The 25,768-nt window shown below is 45.8% G+C and overlaps 1 protein-coding gene across 1 annotated transcript in view; it reads left to right on the top strand.

Moving 5' to 3' along the window:
- The window catches only part of LOC144501477 (growth factor receptor-bound protein 2), a 198,591-nt gene extending 175,527 nt beyond the window's left edge, over positions 1-23,064 (top strand). The window contains exons 3-5 of the mRNA XM_078225262.1: positions 13,034-13,156; positions 16,953-17,121; positions 18,880-23,064. Of these exons, the coding sequence (XP_078081388.1) occupies positions 13,034-13,156; positions 16,953-17,121; positions 18,880-19,065 (478 nt within the window). The 3' untranslated portion in view covers positions 19,066-23,064. The remainder of the gene's footprint in view (positions 1-13,033; positions 13,157-16,952; positions 17,122-18,879) is intronic.
- Positions 23,065-25,768: the final 2,704 nt, after the last annotated feature.

Below are 25,768 nucleotides of genomic sequence, written 5' to 3'. Positions count from 1 at the left end.
GGAAACGCCATACTGGTGCAGTAGATGCTGTTAATTGAATCATAGAATGTCTACAGTGCTGATGGAGGCCATTCACCCACCTCTTTCTGCACTGGCCTTTTGAAAGAGCATTTTAACCTGCCCCACTGCCTTGCCTTGTCCCCGTAACCTTGCACATTCATTCTTTTCAGAAAGCAATCGAATTCCCTTTTGAATACCTCGATGGAACCTGATTGTAAGTAGAAGGTATGGAGAAGTTGTGTGTTTCCAAGGGAGCTGGATGCTGACGTGCATTAAGTTAGAGGTTGTAGTGTGGTTGCACTTGATGTTTAAAAATACATCAAACAGGGAAATGAAATGACTTGTTCCAGAGAATTCCCATCCCGCAGCACATGCACAGAAACATACAGACGTCCGGGTGCACTCACGCTCACACAATGCCTTCATTGGTCTCAGCAGTTTTGCAAAAACAATTTTTTAAAACCAAAAGCCACTTTGAACCCCTAATTACCCTGAGATCTATCTTGGCATCACCCAAAGGTATAGCATTATTTATCATATTTACCCTAACCCAGCTCTACCTCACCACTGCTGCAAAATTATCAGACTGCTTATCTGACATCCTATACTGGGTGAGCAGAATGTTTTTCCAATTCAATATTGGAGACACAGAAACCATGGTCTTTGGCCCTTGCTCCGATCTCCATCCCCAGCTACCAACTCCATTCTTCTCCCTGGCAACTGTCTGAGACTAAATCTAACTCTCTGCAACCTTATCTCTCGGTGACCACATATTTGCACCATCACTAAAACTGCCTGTTTCCACCTCTGTAAAATTGTCCCCCGCTCCGCTGCTCAACTCCTCATACATTTATTACTTGTAGACTTGATTATCCCTGGCCAGCCTGCCACTGTAAACATTGTCCAAATCTCTGCTGCTCACATCTTGTAAACCCCACTCCCTGATCACCCTGTTCACTGACCCATCATCATCATTTTAAAATGCTCACTGTTGTTTTCAAATCCCTTCATAAGCTCTCCCTCCCTATCTTTGTAACCTTCTCCAGTCCCACCAACCCCCTGAGATATCTGCATTCATCTAATTACCCTTTGAATTTGAGTTTTAACTCCACAATTGGTGGCTGCCGTCAGTTACCAGTTCCAACCTGAGCTCTGGAATTCTTTTGCTATACCCATTCTGCCTCTCCTCCTTTAAGATACTGTTTAAAACCTATTCCTGTGCGCAAGCTTATGACCATCTGACCTAACATTTAATGTCACTCAATGTCATATTTGATCTGCAATACTTCTGTGAAGTGCTTTGGGATGTTTACAGAGTTAAAGGTGCTATAAGAAGACAAGTTGTTGAAGAATTAGCCTGTGGAAAGATTTTTGATCTTGGGGCATCAATCTCTGTGGGGAGCAGGCAAGAAAGTGGAGATGAGGCAGAAGATCAAACATGGTCTTATTGAATTTTGGAGAAGGCTCAATGGGCTGGAAACTTTACCCTCTGCTTCAGTTTGCTTGATTTGATTTATTATTGTCACATGTTAGCATACAGTGAAAAATATTGTTTCTTGTGCGCTATACAGACAAAGCATACCGTTCATAGAGAAGGAAACGAGAGAATGCAGAATGTAGTGTTACAGTCATAGCTAGAGTGTAGAGAAAGATCAACTTAATGCAAGGTAGGTCCATTCAAAAGTCTGACAGCAGCAGGGAAGAAGCTGTTCTTGAGTCGGTCGGTATGGTGACATCAGACTTTTGTATCTTTGTCCCGACGGAAGAAGGTGGAAGAGAGAATGTCAAGGGTGTGTGGGATCTTTAATTATGCTGGCTGCTTTGTCGAGGCATCGGGAAGTATAGACAGAGTCAATGGATGGGAGGCTGGTTTGCGTGATGGATTAGGCTACATTCACGACCTTTTGTAGTTCCTTGTGGTCTTGGGCCGAGCAAGGGCCATACCAAGCTGTGATATAACCAGAAAGAACCTATGGTGCATCTGTAAAAGTTGGTGAGAGTTGTAACTGACATGCCAAATTTCCTTCTGAGAAAGTAGAGGCGTTAGAACATAGAACATAGAACAGTACAGCACAGAACAGGCCCTTCGGCCCACGATGTTGTGCCGAGCTTTATCTGAAACCAAGATCAAGCTATCCCACTCCCTATCATCCTGGTGTGCTCCATGTGCCTGTCCAATAACCGCTTAAATGTTTCTAAAGTGTCTGACTCCACTATCACTGCAGGCAGTCCATTCCACACCCCAACCACTCTCTGCGTAAAGAACCTACCTCTGATATCCGTCCTGTATCTCCCACCACGAACCCTATAGTTATGCCCCCTTGTAATAGCTCCATCCACCCGAGGAAATAGTCTTTGAACGTTCACTCTATCTATCCCCTTCATCATTTTATACACCTCTATTAAGTCTCCCCTCAGCCTCCTCCGCTCCAGAGAGAATAGCCCTAGCTCCCTCAACCTTTCCTCATATGACCTACCCTCCAAACCAGGCAGCATCCTGGTAAATCTCCTCTGCACTCCTTCCAGCGCTTCCACATCCTTCCTATAGTTGGTGGGTTTTCTTAACAATAGTGCTGGCATGGAGGGAACCAGGACAGGTTGTTGGTGATCTGGACACCTAAAAACCTGAAGCTCTCGACCCTTTCTCCTTCATCCCCATTGATGTAGACAGGGGCATGTTCTCCTTTACGCTTCGTGAAGTCAATGACAATCTCCTTCGTTTTGTTGACATTGAGAGAGAGATTATTGTTGTCGCACCAGTTCACCAGATTCTCTATCTCATTCCTGTACTTTGTCTCGTCATTGTTTGAGATCCGACCCACTACGGTGGTGTCGTCAGCAAACTTGAAAATCGAATTGGAGATTTGTTCTTATGTTCCCAATCTTCCTCTCTCCACTGTCCTAAACTGCTTACTATTACACTCAAATAAATGTCTATTTCCACTTAAGACAACTTATTGTCTCTGTCCCATCAAGGATGTGGACAATCCCACATTCTCCCTTCCTGCTCTATGGTCTAGCTCCTCCTTCAGTCTCAAGTTTTGTTCTCTCATGAAGAAAGAATTGTCGAATCATCGAATGGTTACAGCACAGAAGGAGGCCTTTCAGCCCATTGTGTCTGTCAAGCTCTCTGCAATTCATCTTCTCCCTCTTTCCCCACCTTTTCCCATTGCCCTGCAATTTTTTTCTTGAGGTGATTATCCCTCATTGAACTATTGAATCTGCCTCCACCAGGCTCAGATGGTATATTCCAGATCCGAACTCTCTCTGAAAAACATTTTTCTTCTTATTGCCATTGGCTCATTTGCCAATCACCTTAAATTGGATTCCTCTGGTTTGTGACCCTTCTGCCAAGGGGAAAGATTTGTGTCTGGACCATTTATGATTTTTGAATGCCTCTATCAAATCTCCCCTCAACTTTCTCTAAGGAGAACAACCCCAGCTTCTCCAATTTATTCATGTCATTGAAGTTCCTCATCTCTCAAACCATGCTCGTAAATCTTTTCTGCACGCACCCACTCGAAATCAAAGCTCTTTCCAGCCAATGAAGTACTTTTAAAGTAGATTCCCTGTTGTAATATAACAGGTTACTGTTGACCAGCAGAAACAATCTATCATTTATCCTATCATCATCGTTCATAATCTATCAGGCCAACTCTGCACCCACTGTCTTCTAATCTTCTAACCCAGAACCGGTCCCAATGCCCCAGAATCTGAAACCTACCCCCTCACACCATCTTTTCAGCCACATTTGCATCTAAACCGTTTATTTTTTTTAAAATCCAACCTTTTCCATCGCATGGATCTCTGTTGCCCAAGTTTCAGGTAATATTTTACTGTCCCAGTAGCTGAATTCCTGCATGGAGCACTCAGTAACAGGTGCATGGAATGAGCTTTGGTTGCATTAAAAAGAAAGATATTGTTCATTTTATTATACTTCTCCCCCTGCCCTGCCCTCTATTGTTCTTACTGACTCCCTGATTCTAATGAAGATTATTCACTGATACAGTTCCACAGCCCTCTGATAGTGAGAATGGTAGATTATTCCACTGTGGGAGTGGCTCGGTATGCCTGATTCCATCCTCTGCCCTTTGTAAATGCATTGATTAATGTGCCTGACCCCCAAATCCAATTAGAAGGTGCTCAGTAACCTGGTTAAATTAACCAGCCAATGCCTGGATATAATTGACCACTGAGTAGCAATCAAGAGGCACATAGCTTGTGCACACTCCTTCTCAAGCCCAGGACCATGCAGCGTTCGTGCCAAGGCCACAGCTCAGTTCAGACTGGCTCTTGTTCTGGAAATTAGCCATCTCCCTGCTTCCTCATTCTACTCCACTCGCTCCATCAGGAAGTTGCTTATATTGCCTAATTAAAACTACTGGATAATGATCTACGGCAAAATACTGACAGCATTAGACTAAGTGTGTGCAGTCACACGCTACAGTGCCCACAATCTGCAATCAGTGTTGGCAGTAGTGGTCGAGTAACTTGAAGAGGGTACAGAAAATGTTTACCAGGATGTTGCCTGGTATTAGCTATGCGGAGAGGTTGGAGAAACTTGGTTTGTTCTCACTGGAACGACAGAGCTTGAGGGGTGACCTGATGGAAGTCTACAAGATTATGAGAGGCATGGACAGAGTGGATAGTCAGAAGTTTTTTCCCAGGGTGGAAGAGTCGATTACTAGGGGGCACAGGTTTAAGGTGCGAGGGGCAAGGTTTAAAGGAGATATACAAAGCAAGTTTTTTTACACAGAGGGTGGGGGTGTTTGGAACACGCTGCCGGGGGAGGGAGTGGAAGCAGATACGATAGTGAGTTTTAAGGGGCATCTGAACAAATACATGAATAGGATGGGAATGGAGGGATATGGTCCCTAGAAGGGAAGGGGGTTTTAGTTCAGTCAGGCAGCATGGTTGGTGCAGGCTTGGAGGGCCTGTTCCAGTGCTGTAATTTTCTTTGTTCTTTAGAACATAGAACATAGAACATTACAGCGCAGAACAGGCCCTTCGGCCCACGATGTTGCACCGACCAGTTAAAAAAAAAACTGTGACCCTCCAACCTAAACCAATTTCTTTTCGTCCATGAACCTATCTACGGATCTCTTAAACGCCCCCAAACTAGGCGCATTTACTACTGATGCTGGCAGGGCATTCCAATCCCTCACCACCCTCTGGGTAAAGAACCTACCCCTGACATCGGTTCTATAACTACCCCCCCTCAATTTAAAGCCATGCCCCCTCGTGCTGGATTTCTCCATCAGAGGAAAAAGGCTATCACTATCCACCCTATCTAAACCTCTAATCATCTTTGTTCTGGTGTCTGTGACAGATTTGTACCTCAGTGCTTGACAGCTGCCAATCTGTACAGTAACTCGAGAGGAAATCGGAACCTGCAACTTAGAAACCCAAAAAAAGGGATCTGCAGGTGTCATGAAAAACGACTTTCATCTACCTAGCAGAGTATTTCCTTTGCAGTTAAATCTTTTCACATGTGAAAATGATTCACTTGATTTGGGGTTAATTTGTGCTGTTTTAAAGGAGTGAAGGTTACAGAGATATGAGCACGGCGTATTTTTATGCACGAGTTTGCAGAGATATGTGAATGTGGGTTAAATCGAGGATCCAAACTGTCTGAGGGGGTGCCGAGATTAATCACTTGTGCATTCTGGAGCTGGATCAACTGTAGACTTGGTTCTCAGAGTCAAGAGATCCCATTGATGTCTCCTCATGGAACCATAGAACCCCTACAGTACAGAAAGAGGCCATTCGGCCCATCGAGTCTGCACCGACCACAATCCCACCCAGGCCCTACCCCCATATCCCTACACATTTCACCCGCTAATCCCTCTAATCTACGCATCCCAGGACACTAAGGGGCAATTTTAGCATGGCCAATCAACCTAACTCACACATCTTTGGACTGTGGGAGGAAACCGGAGCACCCGGAGGAAACCCACGCAGACACGAGGAGAATGTGCAAACTCCACACAGACAGTGACCCAAGCCGGGAATCGAACCCAGGTCCCTGGAGCTGTGAAGCAGCAGTGCTAACCACTGTGCTACCGTGCTGCCCTATTCTCCTGTTCCTATCAGTGCTCTGGGCACACGGAATCGAAAGAGCAGGGGTTCCCCAGTATCTTATTGCTCAAACAACATTATTTAAAACTAAAACGGTGACACAGTGGTTAGCACTGCTGCTTCACAGCGCCAGGGACCTGAGTTCAATTCCGGCCTTGGGTGACTGTGTGGAGTTTGCACGTTCTCCCCATGCCTGCGTGGGTTTCCTCCGGCTGTTCCGGTTTCCTCCCACAGTCCAAAGATGTCTAGGTTAGCTTGACTAGCTATCCTAATTTGCCCCTTAGTGTCAGGGGAATAGCAGGGTAAATATGTAGGGTTACGGGGATAGAGCCTGGGTGGGATTGTTGTTGGTGCAGGCTGAATGGGCCAAATGGTCTCCTTCTGCACTGTAGGGATTCTATGAAAATGCTATTTATCACATTGCAGTCCTGCTGTAGATAAATTGGCTGCCAAATCATCAACATTGCAACCATGACTGAACTTTAAATTTATTTAATAGTGTGTAAAGTGATTTGAGATGGCCTGTGGTGGTGAAAGGTGCTATATCAATGCAACATCTTCCTTCAGTGGTGTGCACTTGTTTAAATCATGATTCTCAATAAAAGAACATTAGGAATGCTGTGTACACCACTTGTTCATTCCCAGTAACTTGCTATGGGGAAAATTAGAGTGACGGCTAATTAAACTCATCAGCTCAGTAAATATAGCTTGTTTCACTCATCACAAGAGGATTCTTCACAAGTTGTAAAGTGCTTATTTTTAGCCGCAGTGCTGTCATAGGCAGGAGGATCCTCTCAGTTATAGCTGGTGCAGTTCCTGTTCTTATTGGACATCCATAAAGATTGAGGAGTCTAGCTTTGTTTTGATGTCAGTTGCTTCACAGTTGAGGAGTTAATCATTCGGTGGCACAGTTGTGTTACCCGTAATGCTCCGTGGACAAAGAATATATGTTAATTATACTGCACTGATTAGTTCAGTGACAAGACTTTCCTTCTGGCTGGCCTCCCAGAGTAAGTAGGTGAGCTGTGACTAACCCTGGAGCAGTTACTGTTGGCATTGAGGATGATCTTACTCTCTGGTTTCCCTTCCTGTAGGGGAGATATTGACTGCACAGTGAGATGGAGGGATATCCTATGAGGAACAATTAAATAGACTCGGCCTTTATTATCTGGAGTTTAGAAGAATGAGAAGTGATCTCATTCAAACATAAAATTCTTACAGGGCTCCACAGGGTAGATGCAGGAAGGATGTTTCCCCTGGCTGGGGTGTCAAGAGCCAAGGGACCCAGTCTCAGAATAAGGGACAGGTCATTTAGGACAGAGATGAGGAGGAATTTCTTCACTGAAGAGGGTGGTGAATCTTTGGAATTCTCGGTCCCAGAGGGTTGCAGAAGCTCAGTCGTTGAGATTGAAAGTTTTCTACATATTAAAAATATTAAGGGATACAAGGATAGTGCAGGAAAATGGTGTTGAAGTGGAAAATCAGCCACAATCTCATTGGATGGCAGAGTGGGCTCGGCCTGAATGGTCTAACTATTCCTTAGTTTTTTATGTACTGCCTTAAACTCACTGACAGGCAACCACTCTTTATAGTGAGGTCAGATGTTCATAGAATTCCTACAGTACAGAAAGAGGCCATTTGGCCCATCGAGTCTGTACTGACCACAATCCCACTTGGGCCCTGGTCCCGTAACCCCACGCATTTACCCCTTCAAGATGTTTTGGCACCAGTTGGCTAGTTACACAGCAGTTCCTGTACTCTATATGCAGGCTGAGTATAGTTACATAAGAACTAAGAGCTGGAGTTGGCCATCTGGCCCCTTGAGCCTGCTCCGCCATTCAATAAGATCATGGCTGATCTTTTCATGGACTCAGCTCCACTTACCTGCCCCCTCATCATAACCCTTAATTTCTTTACTGTTCAACAATCTCTCTTTGCCTTAAAAACATTCAACGAGGTAGCCTCAACTGCTTCACTGGGCAGGGAATTCCACAAATTCACAACCATTTGGGTGAAGAAGTTCCTCCTCAACTCAGTTCTAAATTTGCTCCTCATTTTGAGGCCATGCCCCCTAGTTTTAGTTTCCCCCGCCAGTGGAAACAACTTCCCTGCTCCTATCTTATCTATTCCCTTCACAATCTTGTATGTTTCTATCAGATCCCCCATCATTCTTCGAAACCGTTAGTGTTCTAATAGTTAGTGTTGATGTACTGTGAAGAAGATAAAACCAAGTGATCTCCAAATTGAGCAGAATTGGCGTAACCAGCCCTGGCACAATGGTCCCTGTGACAAAGGGTTCAAATTCCAGGGACACACATTAAAAATAAGAATGTTCAATTGAACTCTTTCAACCAAAGGGTGAGAGTTTAGAAGAAAATGAACAGCTAAAACAGTGAAGCAGACTCAGCTACCAGAGATAATCGAACATGTTTCTGGAAGGATTGAGGAGTCTAGTTAGCAGGTGGTTGTCAGCACTGAAAGTAGGATGGACTGAGTCCAGTAACATTTCTTTACGGCCTCAGCTCATCTGCTGCTGTAACTCTCATCCAATGCCTTTGTTACCTCTTGACTTAGCTATTCTAATCCAGTCCCTGCTGGGTCAGCATTTTGTTACCCATCCCTAATCACCCTGAGAAGACAGTGGTGAACTACTTAGAACTTTTTTTTATTTATTCGTGGGACATGAGTGTCGCTGGCTGGCCAGCATTTATTGCCTATCCCTAGTTGCCCTTGAGAAGGTGGTGGTGAGTTGCTTTCTTGAATCGCTGCAGTCCACGTTCTGTGGGTTGATCCACAAAGCCGTTAGGGAGGGAATTCCAGGATTTTGACCCAGCGACTGCGAAGGAACGGCGATATATTTCCAAGTCAGGATGGTGAGTGGCTTGGAGGGGAACTTGCAGGTGGCGGTGTTCCCATTTATCTGCTGCCTTTGCCCTTCTAGATGGAAGTGGTCGTGGGTTTGGAAGGCGCTGTCTAAGGATCTTTGGTGAATTGCTGCAGTGCATCTTGTAGATAGCACACACTGCTGTTACTAGAGTGTCGGTGGTGGAGGGATTGAAAGTTTGTAGATGTGCCAATCAAGCGGGCTGCTTTGTCCTGGATGGTGTTGAGCTTCTTGAGTGTTGTTGGAGCTGCACCCATCCAGGCAAGTGGGGAGTATTCCATCACACTCCTGACTTGTGCCTTGTAGATGGTGGATAGGCTTTGGGGAGTCAGAAGGTGAGTTACTCGCTGCAGTATTCCTAGCCTCTGACCTGCTCTTGTAGCCACTGTGTTTATGTGGTGAGTCCAGTTGAGTTTCTGGTCAATGGTAACCCCAAGGATGTTGACAGTGGGGGATTCAGTGATGGTTACACCATTGAATGTCAAATAGCGGTGATTAGTGTGTCTCTTATTGGTGATGGTCATTGCCTGGCATTTGTGTGGCGCGAATGTTACTTGCCACTTGTCTGCCCAAGCCTGGATATTGTCCAGATCTTGTTGCATTTGAACATGGACTGCTTCAGTATCTGAGGAGTCGTGAATGATACTTAACGTTGTGCAATTATCAGCGACCCCGTCCCCCCTTCTGACCTTATGATGGAGGGAAGGTCATTGATGAAGCAGCTGAAGATTGTTGGGTCTAGGACACTACCCTGAGGAACTCCTGCAGAGATGTCCTGGAGTTGAGATGACTGACCCTCCGCAACCACAACCATCTTCCTATGTGCCAGGTATGACTCCAACGAGCAGAGAGTTTGTCCCTGACACCCATTGATTCCAGTTTCGCTCGGGCTGCTTGATGCCACACTCAGTCGAATACATCCTTGAAGTCAAGGGCTGTCACTCTCACCTCACCTCTGGAATTCAGCTCTTTTGTCTATGTTTGAACCAAGGCTGTAATGAGGTCAGGAGCTGAGTGACCCTGGCGAAACCCAAACTGGGCGTCACTGAGCAGGTTATTGCTGAGCAGGTGCTGCTTGATAGCACTGTTGATGACCCCTTCCATCAATTTACTGATGATCGAGAGTCGACAGATTGGGCGGTAATTGATCGGGTTGGATTTGTCCTGCATTTTGTGTACAGGACACACCTGGGCAATTTTCCACGTTGTTGGGTAGATGCCACTGTTGTAACTGTACTGAAAGAGCTTGACTAGGGGAAGTGGCAAGTTCTGGGGCACAAGTCTTCAGTACTATTGCCGGAAAGTTATCGGAGCCCATTGCCTATGCAAAATCCAGTGCCTCCACCCGTTTCTTGATGTCACGTGCAGTGAATCGAATTGGCGGGAGACTGGCGTCTGAGATGCTGGGGACCACTGGAGGAGGCTGAGATGGATCATCCACTTGGCACTTCTGGCTGAAGATTGCTGTGAATACTTCAGTCTTATCTTTTGCACTGATGTGCTGGGCTCCTCTATCATTTAGGATGGGGATATTTGTGGAGCCTCCTCCTCCAGTGAGTAGTTTAATTGTCCACCACCATTCTCGACTGGATGTGGAAGGACTGCAGAACTTGGATCTGATCTGTCGGTTGTGGGATCGTTTAGCTCTGTCTATCGCTTGATTTCTTTGCCGTTTGGCATGCAAGTAGTCCTGTTTGGTAGCTTCACCAGGTTGGCATCTCATTTTTAGCTATGCCTGGTGCTACTCCTCGCATGCTCTCCTGCAGTCTCCATTGAACCGGGGTTGATCCCCTGGCTTGATGGTAATGATTGAGTGGGGGATATGCCAGGCCATGAGGTTGCAGATTGTGCTGGAGTACAATTCCGCTGCTGTTGATGGACCACAGCGCCTCATGGATGCCCAGTCTTGTGTTGCTAGATCGGTTCGAAGTCTGTCCCATTTAGCACGGTTATAGTGCCACACAACACGATGGAGGTTATTCTCAATGTGAAAGCGGGACTTTGTTTCCACAAGGACTGTGCGGTGGTCACTCTTAGCGATACTGTCATGGACAGATGCATCTGCAGCCAGCAGAATGGTAAGAATGAGGTCAAGTATATTTTTTCCTCTTGTTGGTTCCTTCATCTGCTATAGACCCAGTCTAGCAGATATATCCTTTAGGATCCGACCAGCTTGATCAGTAGTGCTGCTGCCGAGCCACTCTTGGTGGTGGACATTGAAATCTCCCACCCAGAGTACATTTTGCGCCCTTGCCACCCTCAGTGCTTCCTCCGTGTTGTTCAACATGGAGGAATACTGATTCATCAGCCGAAGGAGGACGGTACGTGGTAACCAGTAAGAGGTTTCCTTGCCCATGTTTAACCCGAAGCCATGAGACTTCATGGAGTCCGGAGTCAATGTTAAGGACTCCTAGGGCAACTCCCTCCCAACTGTATACACTGTGCCACCACCTCTGCTGGGTCTGTCCTGCTGGTGGGACAAGACATATCCAGGGATGGTAATGGTGGTGTCTGGAGTGTTATGTGTAAGATATGATTCCGTGAGAATGACTATGTCAGGCTGTTGCTTGACTAGTCTGAGAGACAGCTCTCCCAATTTTGGCACTATCCCCCAGATGTTAGTCAGGGGGACTTTGCAGGGTGGGCAGGGCTGTTTGTTTTGCCGTTGTCTTCTCCGGTGCCTAGGTCAATGCCAAGTGGTCCGTCCTGTTTCATTTCTTTGTTGAGACTTTGTAGCGATTGTTACAACTGAGTGGCTTGCTGGGCCATTTCAGAGGGCAGTTAAGAGTCAACCACATTGCTGTGGCTCTGGAGTCACATGTAGCCAGACCAGGTAAGGACAGCAGATTTTCTTCCCTAAAGGACATTAGTGAACCAGATGGGTTTTTCCGACAATCGACAATGGTTTCATGGTCATCAGTAGACTCTTAGTTCCAGGTATTTTTTATTTGAATTCAAATTCCACCACCTGCCATGGTGGGTTTCGAACCCAGGTCCCCAGAACATTATCTGGGTTTCTGCATTAATAGTCGAGCGATAAGACCACGAGGCCATCGCCTCCTCTTACCTTTGCCTTAAAAACATTCAGTGAGGTAGCCTCAACTGCTTCACTGGGCAGGGAATTCCACAGATTCACAACCTTTTGGGTGAAGAAGTTCCTCCTCAACTCTGTCCTAAATCTGCTCCCCCTTATTTTGAGGCTATGTCCCCTAGTTCTAGTTTCACCCGCCAGTGGAAACAACCTCCCTGCTTCTATCTTATCTATTCCCTTCATAATTTTATGTTTCTATAAGATCTCCCCTCATTCTTCTAAATTCCAATGAGTATAGTCCCAGTCTACTCAGTCTCTCCTCATAAGCCAACCCTCTCAACTCTGGAATCAACCTAGTGAAACTCCTCTGCAACCCTTCCACTGCCAATATGTCCTTTCTCAAGTAAGGAGACCAAAACTGTACACAGTACTCGGTGTGGCCTCACCAGCACTTTATACAGCTGCATCATATCCTCCCTGTTTTTAAACTCCATCCCTCTAGCAATGAAGGACAAAATTCCATTTGCCGCCTTAATTACCTGCTGCACCTGCAAACCAACGTTTTGCGATTATGCAGAGTGTGATGGGAACTTGATGGTACATCCATGTGTTTGCTGTCCTTTTCCTTCTAGGTGGTAATGATTGTGGATTTGGAAGGTGCTGTCAAAGGATGCTTGGCGAGTGCTGTAGTGTGTCCTGTAGATGTAATCCTCTTGGATTTCCAGTGCCTTCACCTGTCTGGACATTAAGTACTCCATTTGAATCTCTGAATCCCTCTACTTCCCTCTCTTCCTATTTAAATTGTTCTTTAAAACCTCAAGCTGCTGGCCACCTATCTCAATGTCTCCATTCTTAGCCAATTATTTTCTCTCAGTTGTGCCTCTGAAGCACCTGGTGTGTTTTGCTATATTAAGATTGCAGTATAAATATACTTAATTGCGATAATTTTGGTGAGAGGCATGCGAGTACCTGCACCTCCCAGCGTGGCATTTACCACTGGACTGGGCACCAAATAACTTGTCACTGTTTCCTTTTTCCAGATGGTTCTTTGGGAAAATCTCCAGAGCAAAAGCAGAGGAGCTACTCAGCAAGCAGAGGCACGATGGAGCCTTCCTGATCCGGGAAAGTGAAAGTGCACCTGGAGACTTCTCACTCTCAGTCAAGTGAGTACCAGCAGGTAGCAAGGGTCCAGGAAGAGATTTCCCCCTCCTTCCCACACCGCACCGCAGGCACACTCATCTGCACAATGTCTCCTAACAACTTAAACACTTAGCCCCTGTGTCTGCTTCGTGTCTCAATACCACTTTATCTGATCATCTATCTCCATGCCAACTACCTGCCATATCCAACCCAGTCACCTGATCTCGATCTTGAATTTACTGATTGAGCATCGATAACTCTCTTTGTTCGAGATTCACAATTCTGAGGGAAGACATCTCTCTCCATCTCAGCCCTAAATGGCAGGTCCCTTATCCTTAGACTATGCAACCAAGTTCTGGACTCTCCAACCGGGGAAACAGCCTCTTGGCTTTTATGCATTAATTCATAGCTGTGCAAAGGGGCAGCTGCTCTCATTCTGAGTGCTTATTGAATAAAAATGTGAAAATGGATTGGAGCATTTTCAGTGGGACTGGATTTGGTATAATGGGATTCTGCTCTCTCATCACATGCAGCTATCTGATTAAAGAGAGAATTTGGATTTGCTTGGCAGAAGCAGTTAGGTTTAGCTGGGTATGGGACAATTCTGTGACAACACTTGAAAGAAGTGAAGTCTCCTAATTACAGCTCCTAAATATACCCTGTGGGTTTTCACTCTCAGGGTGGGTAACAGTTCCTTACGCGCATTGGGAAGCAGCCCAAGCCAAACAAAGCCCAATCCATCTCACAAACCAGCCTCCCGTCCATTGATTCTGTCTACACTTCCCACTGCCTCGGCAAAGCAGCCACCATAATTAAGGACTCCACACACTCTGGGCATTTCCTCTTCCACCTTCTACCATCGGGGAAAAAGTTACAAAAGTCTGAGGACATGTGCCAACCGACTCGAGAACAGCTTCTTCCCTGTTGCCATCAGACTTTTGAATGGACTTAACTCACATTAAGTTGATCTTTCTCTACAGCCTAGCTATGACTGTAACACTACATTCTGCACTCTCTCGTTTCCTTCTCTACGTACGGTATGCTTTGTCTGTATAACGCGCAAGAAACAATACTTTTCACTGTATCCCAATACACGTGACAAATCAAATCAAGTCCTGGGACACTCGGCCTTTCGCAGGGACATGGTTTTGGAGTCAATTAGCAAGCGGTACATGATGGATGAGACGGCCTCAGCCTGTCTGCAAGATTCTGTGTGCAGAGAGCCAGCTTTCTGGGGCCAAAGCTTTTTTTCATGTGTACGGAAGTGGGGCAAAAAAGGCTTTCTACAAATATGTCAAGAGTAAAAGGATGAGATGTGAAGGCATAGGACCCTTAAAAGGTGAAGGGGGAAAAGTTTGTGCGGAACCGTTAGAAATGGCGGAGCTGCTTAATGAATACTTTACCTCGGTATTCACGGTGGAAAGGGATCTGGGTGGTTGTACTGCTGGTTTGCGGTGGACAGAAAGGATCGAGCATGTGGACATAAAGAAAGAGGATGTGTTGGAACTATTGAATGGCATCAAGGTTGGTAAGTCGCCGGGACCGGATGGGATGTACCCCAGGTTACTGTGGGAGGCGAGGGAGGAGATTGCGGAGCCTTTGGCGATGATCTTTGCATCGTCGATGGAGACGGGAGAGGTTCCGGAGGATTGCAGATGTGGTCCCTATATTCAAGAAAGGGAACAGGGACAGCCCGGGAAATTACCGACCGGTGAGTCTAACCTCAGTGGTTGGTAAGTTGATGGAGAGGATCCTGAGAGACAGGATTTATGATCATCTAGAGAAGTTTAGTATGATCAAAAGTAGTCAGCACGGCTTTGTCAAGGGCAGATCGTGCCTTACGAGCCTGGTTGAGTTCTTTGAAAATGTGACCAAACACATTGACGAAGGAAGAGCGGTGGATGTGGTCTATATGGACTTCAGCAAGGCGTTCGATAAAGTCCCCCATGCAAGACTTCTTGAGAAAGTGAGAGGGCATGGGATCCAAGGGGCTGTTGCCTTGTGGATCCAGAACTGGCTTGCCTGCAGAAGGCAGAGAGTGGCTGTGGAGGGGTCTTTCTCTGCATGGCGGTCAGTGACCAGTGGAGTGCCCCAGGGATCTGTTCTGGGACCCTTGCTGTTTGTCATTTTCATAAATGACCTGGATGAGGAAGTGGAGGGATGGGTTGGTAAGTTTGCTGACGACACCAAGGTAGGTGGTGTTGTGGATAGTTTGGAGGGATGTCAGAAGTTGCAGCGAGACATAGATAGAATGCAAGACTGGGCGGAGAAGTGGCAGATGGACTTCAACCCGGATAAGTGTGTGGTGATCCATTTTGGCAGATCCAATGGGATGAAGCAGCAATATAATATGAAGGGTACCATTCTTAGCAGTGTAGAGGATCAGAAGGACCTTGGGGTCCGGGTCCATAGGACTCTTAAATCGGCCTCGCAGGTGGAGGATGCGGTCAAGAAGGCGTACGGCATACTGGCCTTCATTAATCGAGGGATTGAGTTTAGGAGTCGGGAGATAATGCTGCAGCTTTATAGGACCCTGGTTAGACCCCACTTGGAGTACTGCGCGCAGTTCTGGTCACCTCATTACAGGAAAGATGTTGAAGCCATTGAAAGGGTGCAGAGGAGATTTACAAGGATGTTGCCTGGATTGGGGGGCATGCCTTATGAGGATAGGTTGAGGGAGCTTGGTCTCTTCTCCCTGGAGAGACGAAGGATGAGAGGTGACCTGATAGAGGTTTACAAGATGTTGAGAGGTCTGGATAGGGTAGACTCTCAGAGGCTATTTCCAAGGGCTGAAATGGTTGCTACGAGAGGACACAGGTTTAAGGTGCTGGGGGGTAGGTACAGAGGAGATGTCAGGGGTAAGTTTTTCACTCAGAGGGTGGTGGGTGAGTGGAATCGGCTGACGTCGGTGGTGGTGGAGGCAAACTCGTTGGGGTCTTTTAAGAGACTTCTGGATGAGTACATGGGATTTAATGGGATTGAGGGCTATAGATAGGCCTAGAGGTGGGGATGTGATCGGCGCAACCTGTGGGCCGAAGGGCCTGTTTGTGCTGTGGCTTTCTATGTTCTATAAATACAGTTGTCCTGGTGTTTTGTCTTTCATTTCATTTTAAAAAGCTGAAGGTGTCTCTTCCGAACCAAACTCCCCCTCCCCCCAAATTTGAGCGTTTGAATCATTCATAGTATTCTGCGGCTAAAATGGAGCTCCTCTTACAGCCTGCTTCATTGTGACTCCCCTTCGACAACCTGCAGAATCAGGAGCATTGCAGTCTCAAATCTGCAAGCTGACTACACAAATTGGAGGAATTTTAACCTCTTATTTCTGCAGACAAATCTGGGCATGTAGGTTTGAATATTAGGCCTGTAGTTTCTAACTGCAGCTCACTGCTGCCCCCTAACTGTGAGAACAGTACTGGCAGCTGTATGGCCTACATGAAAATGTTTAAGTGCAGAATTTATCTGAGATAAAAGCCCCAATACTAAGGGGATTGAACAATGAAACACAAGCTGGAACAGCAGTGAAAGGAGCTACATTGGGCTCAGTGCTCCTTGGCTAAGGGCTGATCAAACCCAGCAACTTCTAGGGAGTGGAGTGCCTACAGACCAGGTGAGGACAGTTGTGATGCTCCCCATGGTTAAATAGCCTTGCAGCTGCCATCTCCTGTGTGAAGCTTTGCCACTTGGCCTGGTGCTGAAGGGTGGCCAGTCCACCTGGATGCAGCTGTACCTTTGAGAGAGGAGCAGAAAAGGACTAAAGATCTGAATGTGGTTTGAATTGTGAAATTACTGTGTTAAATGCCTTTTCTATGTTTGTTGCAGGTTTGGGAATGATGTGCAGCATTTTAAAGTACTGCGTGATGGAGCAGGGAAGTACTTCCTGTGGGTAGTAAAGTTTAACTCTCTGAATGAACTGGTGGACTATCACAGATCCACATCTGTGTCACGAAACCAACAGATCTTCCTGCGTGATATTGAACAGGTTCCACAGGTGAGAAGACAACTGCACTGCCTTTCAGCTTCATCAATTTAATTCTGTCGTTCCCCCCCCCCCCCCCCCCCCCAGTCCTGCCCCTAGCTTCAGCAGTTTGTCAATATTGACAATGGAATGGGCTCTTTGGTTAAGCTGGTGAGATGGTCAACTGTGTCTTCAATTGCCTAGTGTGGACTTTTGGCTCCTCGGGTCAGACTGTCCCAAAGGCTGAGCATTATGAAGCTGGGAATTAAGAAGCTAAGATGGAGGAGGAGTACATCAGACTTTGAGGTCAGGCATGCGGCTCAGTCATAAGAACCCTCGTGATGGCTCACAATTACGGCCTACAAACAATAACCACAGCAATAGTGGGCTCTGAGCGACATTTGCAACCACAAAGCATCACTTGCCCATCTAATGAGCTTTCCTGCTGTCCTCACAGTTGTAACAAAAATATTTCTAAGGTACATGGCCAATCCACCCAAGAAAATTGTAGCGTTTTACCTTTCAGAGGGAAAGGAGTAAAATGTGAGGAATTTGTACCAAAGTGGAGATTATCATACCCTCAGAGTGTACTGAATGGAGGGTGAAGTGAAATCCTGAATGGAGGGTGAAGTGAAATCCTGAACACTTGTACGCTAGCTTCTGTTCCTGGGATAGTTGAAACAAGGATTTTGAAGTGAGATTTAGGATATGTCTGACTTAGAGAGGAGGATGAGGAAATGTAATGCAATTATTTTAACATTTCATTCTTGTGTTCAAATCCATCCCTAACTATCAGCTCCTCCAGATCTCAAATCCCCCGCGATCTCCCCCGGTTCTGACCTCTTGGACAATCCCCTATTTTAATCTTTCACCATTGGCAGCCAAGCATTCAGCTGACTGGGCCCAAAGCTCAGGAATTTCCTCCCTAAACCACTTTGTCTGTGTCCCTTTCTCCATTAAGACAATTTTCACCTCTGGTACCTGGCTTTAGATCCAGTCCGGACTTTGAGTACTACATGTAATTGGTTTTGGCACTCCCAGTTCAGTTCCAGCCATCAGTGCACAAGGGATAACTGGTGAGAAATGCAAAATGTTACATTGGCCCAGTAGGGAGCGTGCTTCTGAGTACTTCTAAAGCACCAGGGAACTCCTTGCTGTACCTGAGAGCATTTGATGGAACAGTTTATACAGGGAGCTCTTCCTGCGCTGCAAGTGTTTGACCTAACATTGTCAATGTGGAGTGTTTGATTGGGTAGTATGGAGGGAACTTTATAGCCAATCAGTGTTGTACCGGCCCCAGAATTGTTGAATGGAATTTGTAGAAGGAGCTTTACTCTGCATCTAATCCATGCTGTGCCTACCCTGGAAGTATTCATTGCTAACATCTCTCATTATTTTGAACACAATAATGCATTGTGAAAAAGAATTCCTTTCTCAAGTGACTCCAAGGATTTGGAGCTGCTTTTCTCTCCCCAGTAACTACCAACTGAAAGCTGCTGGCTTCAACAGGAGTGGTTGTTCTGGAAGGGTTTGGAGGTATAGTGTATTGTGTGCTAGAGAGTGGTAGAGCCTGGTATCCGCCAGGCTCTTGGCTTGACAGAAGTTTGGCCCCTTTGACTTCCTTCACTGTGGGTCCCAGTGGCCCACAAGAGAAGTGGGGATCTCAAATCACAGAGTTGGGTGCAAGAGTAACTCTCAGGCACAACCTTTCCTTCTCAACATACCTGAGATAGCTGTCTGGGCTGAAACACATCCTGCCCGTCTGGTTAACTGTGTCTCTGTTTCTAACAGCAACCCACGTACGTGCAGGCACTCTTCGACTTTGACCCCCAGGAGGAAGGTGAACTCGGATTCCGTCGCGGTGACTTCATCCAGGTTCTCGACAACTCAGACCCCAACTGGTGGAAGGGCAGTTGCCACGGGCAGTCGGGCATGTTTCCTCGCAATTACGTCACCCCAGTCAACAGGAACATCTGATGGACAGCAGTGTTAACACCTGAAAGCAGTCGCGGCTCCTCCGTGAACTCCGCAGTCTGTATGGAACTTCAAACTAGAGCGCCAAAACCAATTCTATGGGAAGGGGAACAGAAAATGAGTGGTTTTACCACTCGGTTTCTGCAGCTGCTTCTCCCAACCCAACCCCTCTTCTTCTTCTCCCCCTGTCAGTCTGTGCATGGGTTATAATTCCATTCCTTTTATCCTGTTGTAGAATTTAAATGATTTTTTTTCTATGCAAATATTGGATAATCTTATCAGAGATGTAACACAGACTAGAGATTAGTAACAGTCCTTGCCTTGGGTCTTTTTAAAAGGAAAAAAAATCATTCTCGGCCTTGTGTGTTTCGGACTCAGAATTCCTGCTTTATTTTTCTCCTCTCTTGTTTTTGTATAAATTATGTTAATTTAGCTTGTCCTTGGAAATAAACCTAAAGTTTCCTTTAGCAGCTAGCAGCTATCGGAATCATGTATAAATTGTCAAGATGACTTGTAATTTTACAGAATAACTTGAGGGCTTTTATCAACAGCATGTTCTAGGAGCTTATACTGAAGGTTGGGCTTCTTATGGTCTAAAAGGTGTGTGGCTGAGCACTTTCTGAATTTTCTCTTCATAGTGCCTTTTAATTTTCTGTTTGTTTTTGTTCGATACCAATGCAGACCCTGGCTGGTAACTTATCTCCAATTCACCTCGCTAGATGTGAGCTGTGGTTAGTTCAGAGATGGGCATTCACACTGAGGAACCACTGGACATCTATCCCATGCTGGGTGATAGGATTTGAATGTCAGATTGGACAAGGAGAATCCAGAGCTGGTTTTTGTATTCTGTGCTCGTTTGCCGCCAGGCGGCCCTCTGTCCTCTTTGTTTCCTATTGCAAATTAGGGCTCTGATTGAGTGACAGAACCGCTCTTGTGGATTAACTCTGTTGTGTCAGGGATGTGCTGGTGAGTCAGATCCTTGGTAGCACTGGAACAGGGCTGTGTAAGTGCATTCTGAAGGCAGCAATGGGGATGACTCCTCAGCCTCTCACGGAATTCCTGTTGTGTGTCCTCGCTGTGGACATGTTTGCGACGCTGAGGCCCGGTGACCAGTACTCTTTTCTCCATTATCAGTCACGTTCTAGCAGTTTTTTTTTACTCAGTCCAGCCAGATATGTATTGATATGAAGCAGCAGTGAGATGCTGTTACGTGCGCTGTTTCACCCTGCACATCCTGGACTATGGGAGTTTGATTTTTATTTTGAACTGAACATTATCTGATGACGTAACTGAGATATTCTAATTAGTGAAACATGTTTAAGGCAATCCACTGCTTTTCCTAAACTCCCCAGCCTATGTTGCTGGTTTCTATCACAGCTGAGCACTCTAATAATTAATCAATTTCTTTGGCTTATTTGCTTTAAGTGAAAGTGGGCCCATGCCTCTCTGATGGATCATGCAGGTTATAGTTGGAACTGAACCACAGTGACAAGTTGTTGCTGTTCAGGCCTGGTCAGTTGCTGTAGTTCCATGGATACGATGTCTTTTACCACTGCTTGCATTGGTGACCCCAACCCAGTTACACTTTGCCAAAAGCATCGTGATTTGCAATTGTGCTGTTCTGGGGCCTTGGATGTTCTTGACTGTCTGCACAATTCACTTCCTCCGTCCAGGTAGTGTGGTGTCCAAGCTTCACCACACCAGTGACCATAGATTCAGGATGCCAGCAACCATCCAGCATCTGATTCTGGCAGCCTCGCAATTGCCAACTGGGTGAATGCCTGGCAGCAGAGGAGTATCTTGCCGTGGTGGGGTGATGGCCAGGAGAAATGGGCAATTCAGTCGTTTAACATGTTTCAGCCAAATGCCTGTGTTGGCAATGGATCACAGGAACTGGTGTCAAGCTTTCAACATGAACATGTGCAAGAAATGTGGATAGAAAGGTCAGGATTGTAGGATAGATCAGTACCAGAATGTTCCAGCCCAGAGAAAAAGCATTGGCCAGAGTTGTGTCTCAGTACAAGCCTGGCACCACTGCTGTCAATATCCACTGTGAATAAGAAACAGGTGGAAGTTAGTACCTACAGGGTACGGCTATGGCTCTTCAGCCCATCCAGATAGGATTATTAATGGTAAATGCATCTCCACGCTGACACAGGGTGATGATTGATATCTGAAGTCTTCAGATCAAGAAGCTAATGATGGAGACAGATTCCTCAGAACCTTCTGCAGATGGTTAACAATTCACAGTGCCAAGAGGCTAACAGAATTCACCAAAGACAGTGAGGGCTGGATGCTCATTGATACTGACCTCAAAGCAAGATTGGTGGTAACGAAAGCCAACTTCCCATCCATGTCCTGGTACAATATAACGTGGGTTCCTGTGTGGTTAACTGTTGTATATGTTGCTTGCCACCCCTGTAAACAATGTCGTTCATTGACATTGGTATGTAATGAATTGCAGATTGTCTGTTTATTGCAGTTCAATTTCTGTTCAGTTTTGCTGATGTGCCCAGCTAGAAACAGCATGCATGGGCAAGAAGACACCTGGCTGAGCACCAGCCTGGTCTCTTGCACGTGCACCTTCATGTGGTCAGCATATTGTTTGTTCTTGAAGGGAGGTGGCGATTGCTGTACCATTCAGCAGGGAATTGGGAGTGGACATGATACCGCTTCTCAAACATAATGTGTGGAAGCACACACAACAGTTGGCATTGTTTATAGGTCGAGTCCCAGTAGTGGTGAGTGGGACTGAAACCACTGGTCGAGTCCTGGGTGATTCAGTCTGAGCGCCAGTGTTGTGATACGCTTGGACCTGACTAATAACAGCTGTGCATTAAATCCATGGAGTGGGTCTATTATTCTGTCTTTTCACTTTGGGGAATTGGGTTCAGATTGTCCTGAAACTGATCCTGAAAGGATGCAAAGTCGCAACAGACTTTGGGCAATGTGACTTGATACAGAAAATTATCCATAAAACGTCCTCACAATCCAATGCTGCATCTGATATGGCTATCTGAGAGTGATTAATGCCGGCACTGTGTGTCTATAATAGCAAGAGTTCTGTTCCCCAGCCTGTAACTTGAAATGGGTTTTACCAAGCATTCTAACCAATGGTGGAAATACAAACACTGATGTTAAACAGAGTTCTGTGCATGTGAATATTTAATTTTTTAGCTGCCTGAACTTTGTCCAACGCAACATTCAACAATCTGGTCTTGGTTAGTGGAGTCTGCTACAAATATCCAGGGAGAAGGGAAATTGCTCATCAGTCAATATACTTCAATATTGCATAAAGCACTTTGTGTGATCTAAACTCTTCCCTTCAAATCCTTCAAGCACCAGCAAATTGGCTGTATTCCCCGGTGTGCCCACCAATACTGTATCCCAGTGTTATATAGTGATAGATTCTCGCAACATTTGGTAAGATACTCTTACTGCCGGTCACAGTTTGTGGAGTGGGAAAAGTTCGGGTTACAGAGCAGCAGATACAGACGGTTGACTGATTGCCGCACTGGAGAACTGTGTATGGGAAGGAGGGTGAATGCTTGGAGCTGCCCTACCAACTAGTCAGACATCTGATCACTGGCTGGGGAGCCAGCCATCCTTTGGTGTCAGGGTTCAGGCAGTACTGGCTGCCAGGAGGTTTGACTGCACTGCAGTTTGTTCAGAAATGGTGTTTTGGTTCTTGGAGTCCAGTTTTCTTTTGTTTAAGTTCTGCCTTACACAGAGAAAATGCTTAGAAATGATGAGATGAGCGAGTTTGAGCTTTCCTCTGCACACTGTCACCTAATCTATTGAACTGTGTGGAAGAGCGTTTGGCACCTGGACCATTTGATTGTTTACTTTTTTGAATTGGTGTATATCATAAGCCTTGCAGACATTTCATGTATATATTAAAAATCAATGTTAAAATGGAAAGGCCTGTGTACTTATCCCTTGATTCTCAATGCATTTGGTAGGTAGACATTAACTGTGAATAATAAAATGCCGTGTATTCTTCATGAAGTGATGTGACTCTTTTGTTGGTATTTTTACTCCCCTCTTCATCACCACCTTCGACCACAAAGATTCACTTCGGCCATTACTAGTATGCAGTGGCAAGCAGTGTGCACCATCTACAGATGCACCACAGCAACTTGCTAAAGCTTCTTCATCATCTTTCAAAACTATATCAAGAAGGACAAAGACAGCAGACACTTGGGAACACTACCACCTTCAATTTTTCTTCCAATCACATGCCTTTCTGACTTTGAATTTTATCACCAATCCTTCAATGTCGCTGTCAAAATCCTGGAACTCCCCAACAGCATGGTGGGAGTACTGACACCATATCCACTGCAGCATTCGGAGACGGCAATGCAACGGCATTGAGGGATAGGCAATAAATGCTGGTTTTGACACCCAAGAACAAATAAAATAAAATTTGTGCCTCCGTCTTTCTACACTGTCTTCAGAAAGGAAAATGGTCATTAAACTGTTGGACTCAGTATTGTAATATGTTGGCCTGTTAATGAATTCCTATCTGAATGTTGATATGATTGAGACAGGTTTGTCTGATTTTTGGATCAATGAGTTTGAGCAACGTTCCAGTCCAGCTAGACGGTATTAGAATTGTGCCTGCTAAAGAAAGCTAGGGAACTTTTGGTAAGAGATTCAGCAATGTGTAAATTGGTTTATTTTGTTTCTTTGCGCCTCAGGATAGGGACACAATGTTAGCTTTGAGCCTCATATAACTGGAGGGAGGCCAGTGATTGGGGAGGGGGGCAGGTGGTCTGCTGGGGAGGCAAGTGGGGGGTGTTTTCACTGCTAGGGGTGGGGGAGGCTAGAGATTGTGGTGTTCCGGGATGGGGGGGGGCGCTAGAGATTGTGGTGCTCTGGGATTAGGAGGGGGGGCTAGCCCAGGAATGCTTGTGTGGGCCACGAGGGGCAGCAGTGCAGGGGTCCCAGGCGCTGGCCAGCAAATGGGAGGCTGACAGATCGGGGCCACCAGACTCTGGTGTGAATAGGCCCTGCCCCCTGAGCTTTTTTAAATGATATTCACGATTGTGTCGTCTGCAGTGCACAGTCACAGAGATTGAGTCTTAACTACCACTGAAAAAGCAACCATGATTTACACCATTTTTCCCGCCAATTTAGCACTTAGGATTTTTTTGGGAGAATCGGGCCCCATATTTCTGTAAGGAATGTGGGCAAGCAAAGAGTCTTTAATGAACAATGATTTTAATGATTTGATCGACAATCCAAACAAAGGAACGTACAACAAAGTTGGGGTAATTGTACTCGAAACTAAAATAAGATATTGTAGAGGGACATAGAAAAGGAATTCTGTAATATGCTTGCAAAAGGAATACAAAATAGGTGCAAAAACAGAAAATGCTGGAAATCTGACAGCAAATATGGAGAGAAAACAGAGCCAATGTTTCGAGTCTTTGAAGGGTCATCCAGACTCAATACATTATCTTTATTCTCTCTCCACTGACGCTGTCAGACCTGCCCAGCATTCTGTTTTTGTTTCAGATTCCAGAACTGGCAGTAATTTGCTTTTATATAAAATAGGTGTCTGAGGTGAGACCTCTAAATTTGCGACTGTCCGATTAGTCTGCTAAATTTTGTGCTCAACTAGCGGATGCTTGAATTCCCTGGTAAACTTGCAGAGGTATGCTGGAGGTGTTGTTAAATGTTTTGTTTGATTACTGTCAATAAGTAAACAAAGTAAGCCTATTTACCCACTGCTGAATCTAAACTTCCCTGCAATATATATTGTGGATGTTAGCATTAATGATGAGGAGATGCCGGCGTTGGACTGGGGTGGGCACAGTAGGAAGTCTCAACACCAGGTTTATTTGGAATCATTAGCTTTCAGAGCGCTGCTTCTTCTTCAGGTGAGTGGAGGGGTAAGTTTCACAAACACGGCATATACAGGTAAAGGCACAATTGCAAGATAATGGTTGGAATGCGAGTCTTTACAGGTACAAACAATGTGGAGAGAGGGATAATCACAGGTTAAAGTGATGTGAATTGTCTCAAGCCAGGACAGTTAGTAAGATTTTGCAAGCCCCGAAGATCACCCAAGCACAACGCAACGCCATCCATGCACTCAAGACCAACCTCAACAGTCATCAAACCGGCAAAGGAAGGGCCACCGTCATACTGAACAGAATGGATTACTGCAAAGAAGTGTACCAACAACTGAACAACCAGGGACACTACTGACAGTTACCTGCAGATCTGACCAAAGAACACACCCGCCAAGTCAACAGACGGATCCGTGCTCTCATCCCACACACTCCCTGCGTTGGATATCTCTACTGCCTCCCGAAGATACACAAGGCCAACGCAACAGACACCTACAGACGCTGAAAGAAGCCCTCGTAAGAACAGGATATGGCGCTCAACTCATCGATCGACAGTTCTGATGTGCCACAGTGAAAAACCGCACAGACCACCTTAGAAGACAAACAGCAGACAGAGTACCCTTTGTCATCCAGTACTTCCTCGGAGCGGAGAAGCTACGACATCTTCTCCGGAGCCTTCAATATGTCATTAATGAAGACCAACATCTCGCCAAGGCCATCCCCACACCCCCACTACTTGCCTTCAAACAACTGCGCAACCTCAAACAGGCCATTGTACGCAGCAAACTACCCAGCCTTCAGGAGAACAGTGATCACGACACCACACAACCCTGCCACAGCAACCTCTG

Source organism: Mustelus asterias, chromosome 12, assembly GCF_964213995.1.
Source record: "Mustelus asterias chromosome 12, sMusAst1.hap1.1, whole genome shotgun sequence".
Taxonomy (NCBI): Eukaryota; Metazoa; Chordata; class Chondrichthyes; order Carcharhiniformes; family Triakidae; genus Mustelus; species Mustelus asterias.
Note: the sequence above shows the minus strand (reverse complement) of the source record. Positions and strands in the feature narration are given on the sequence as shown.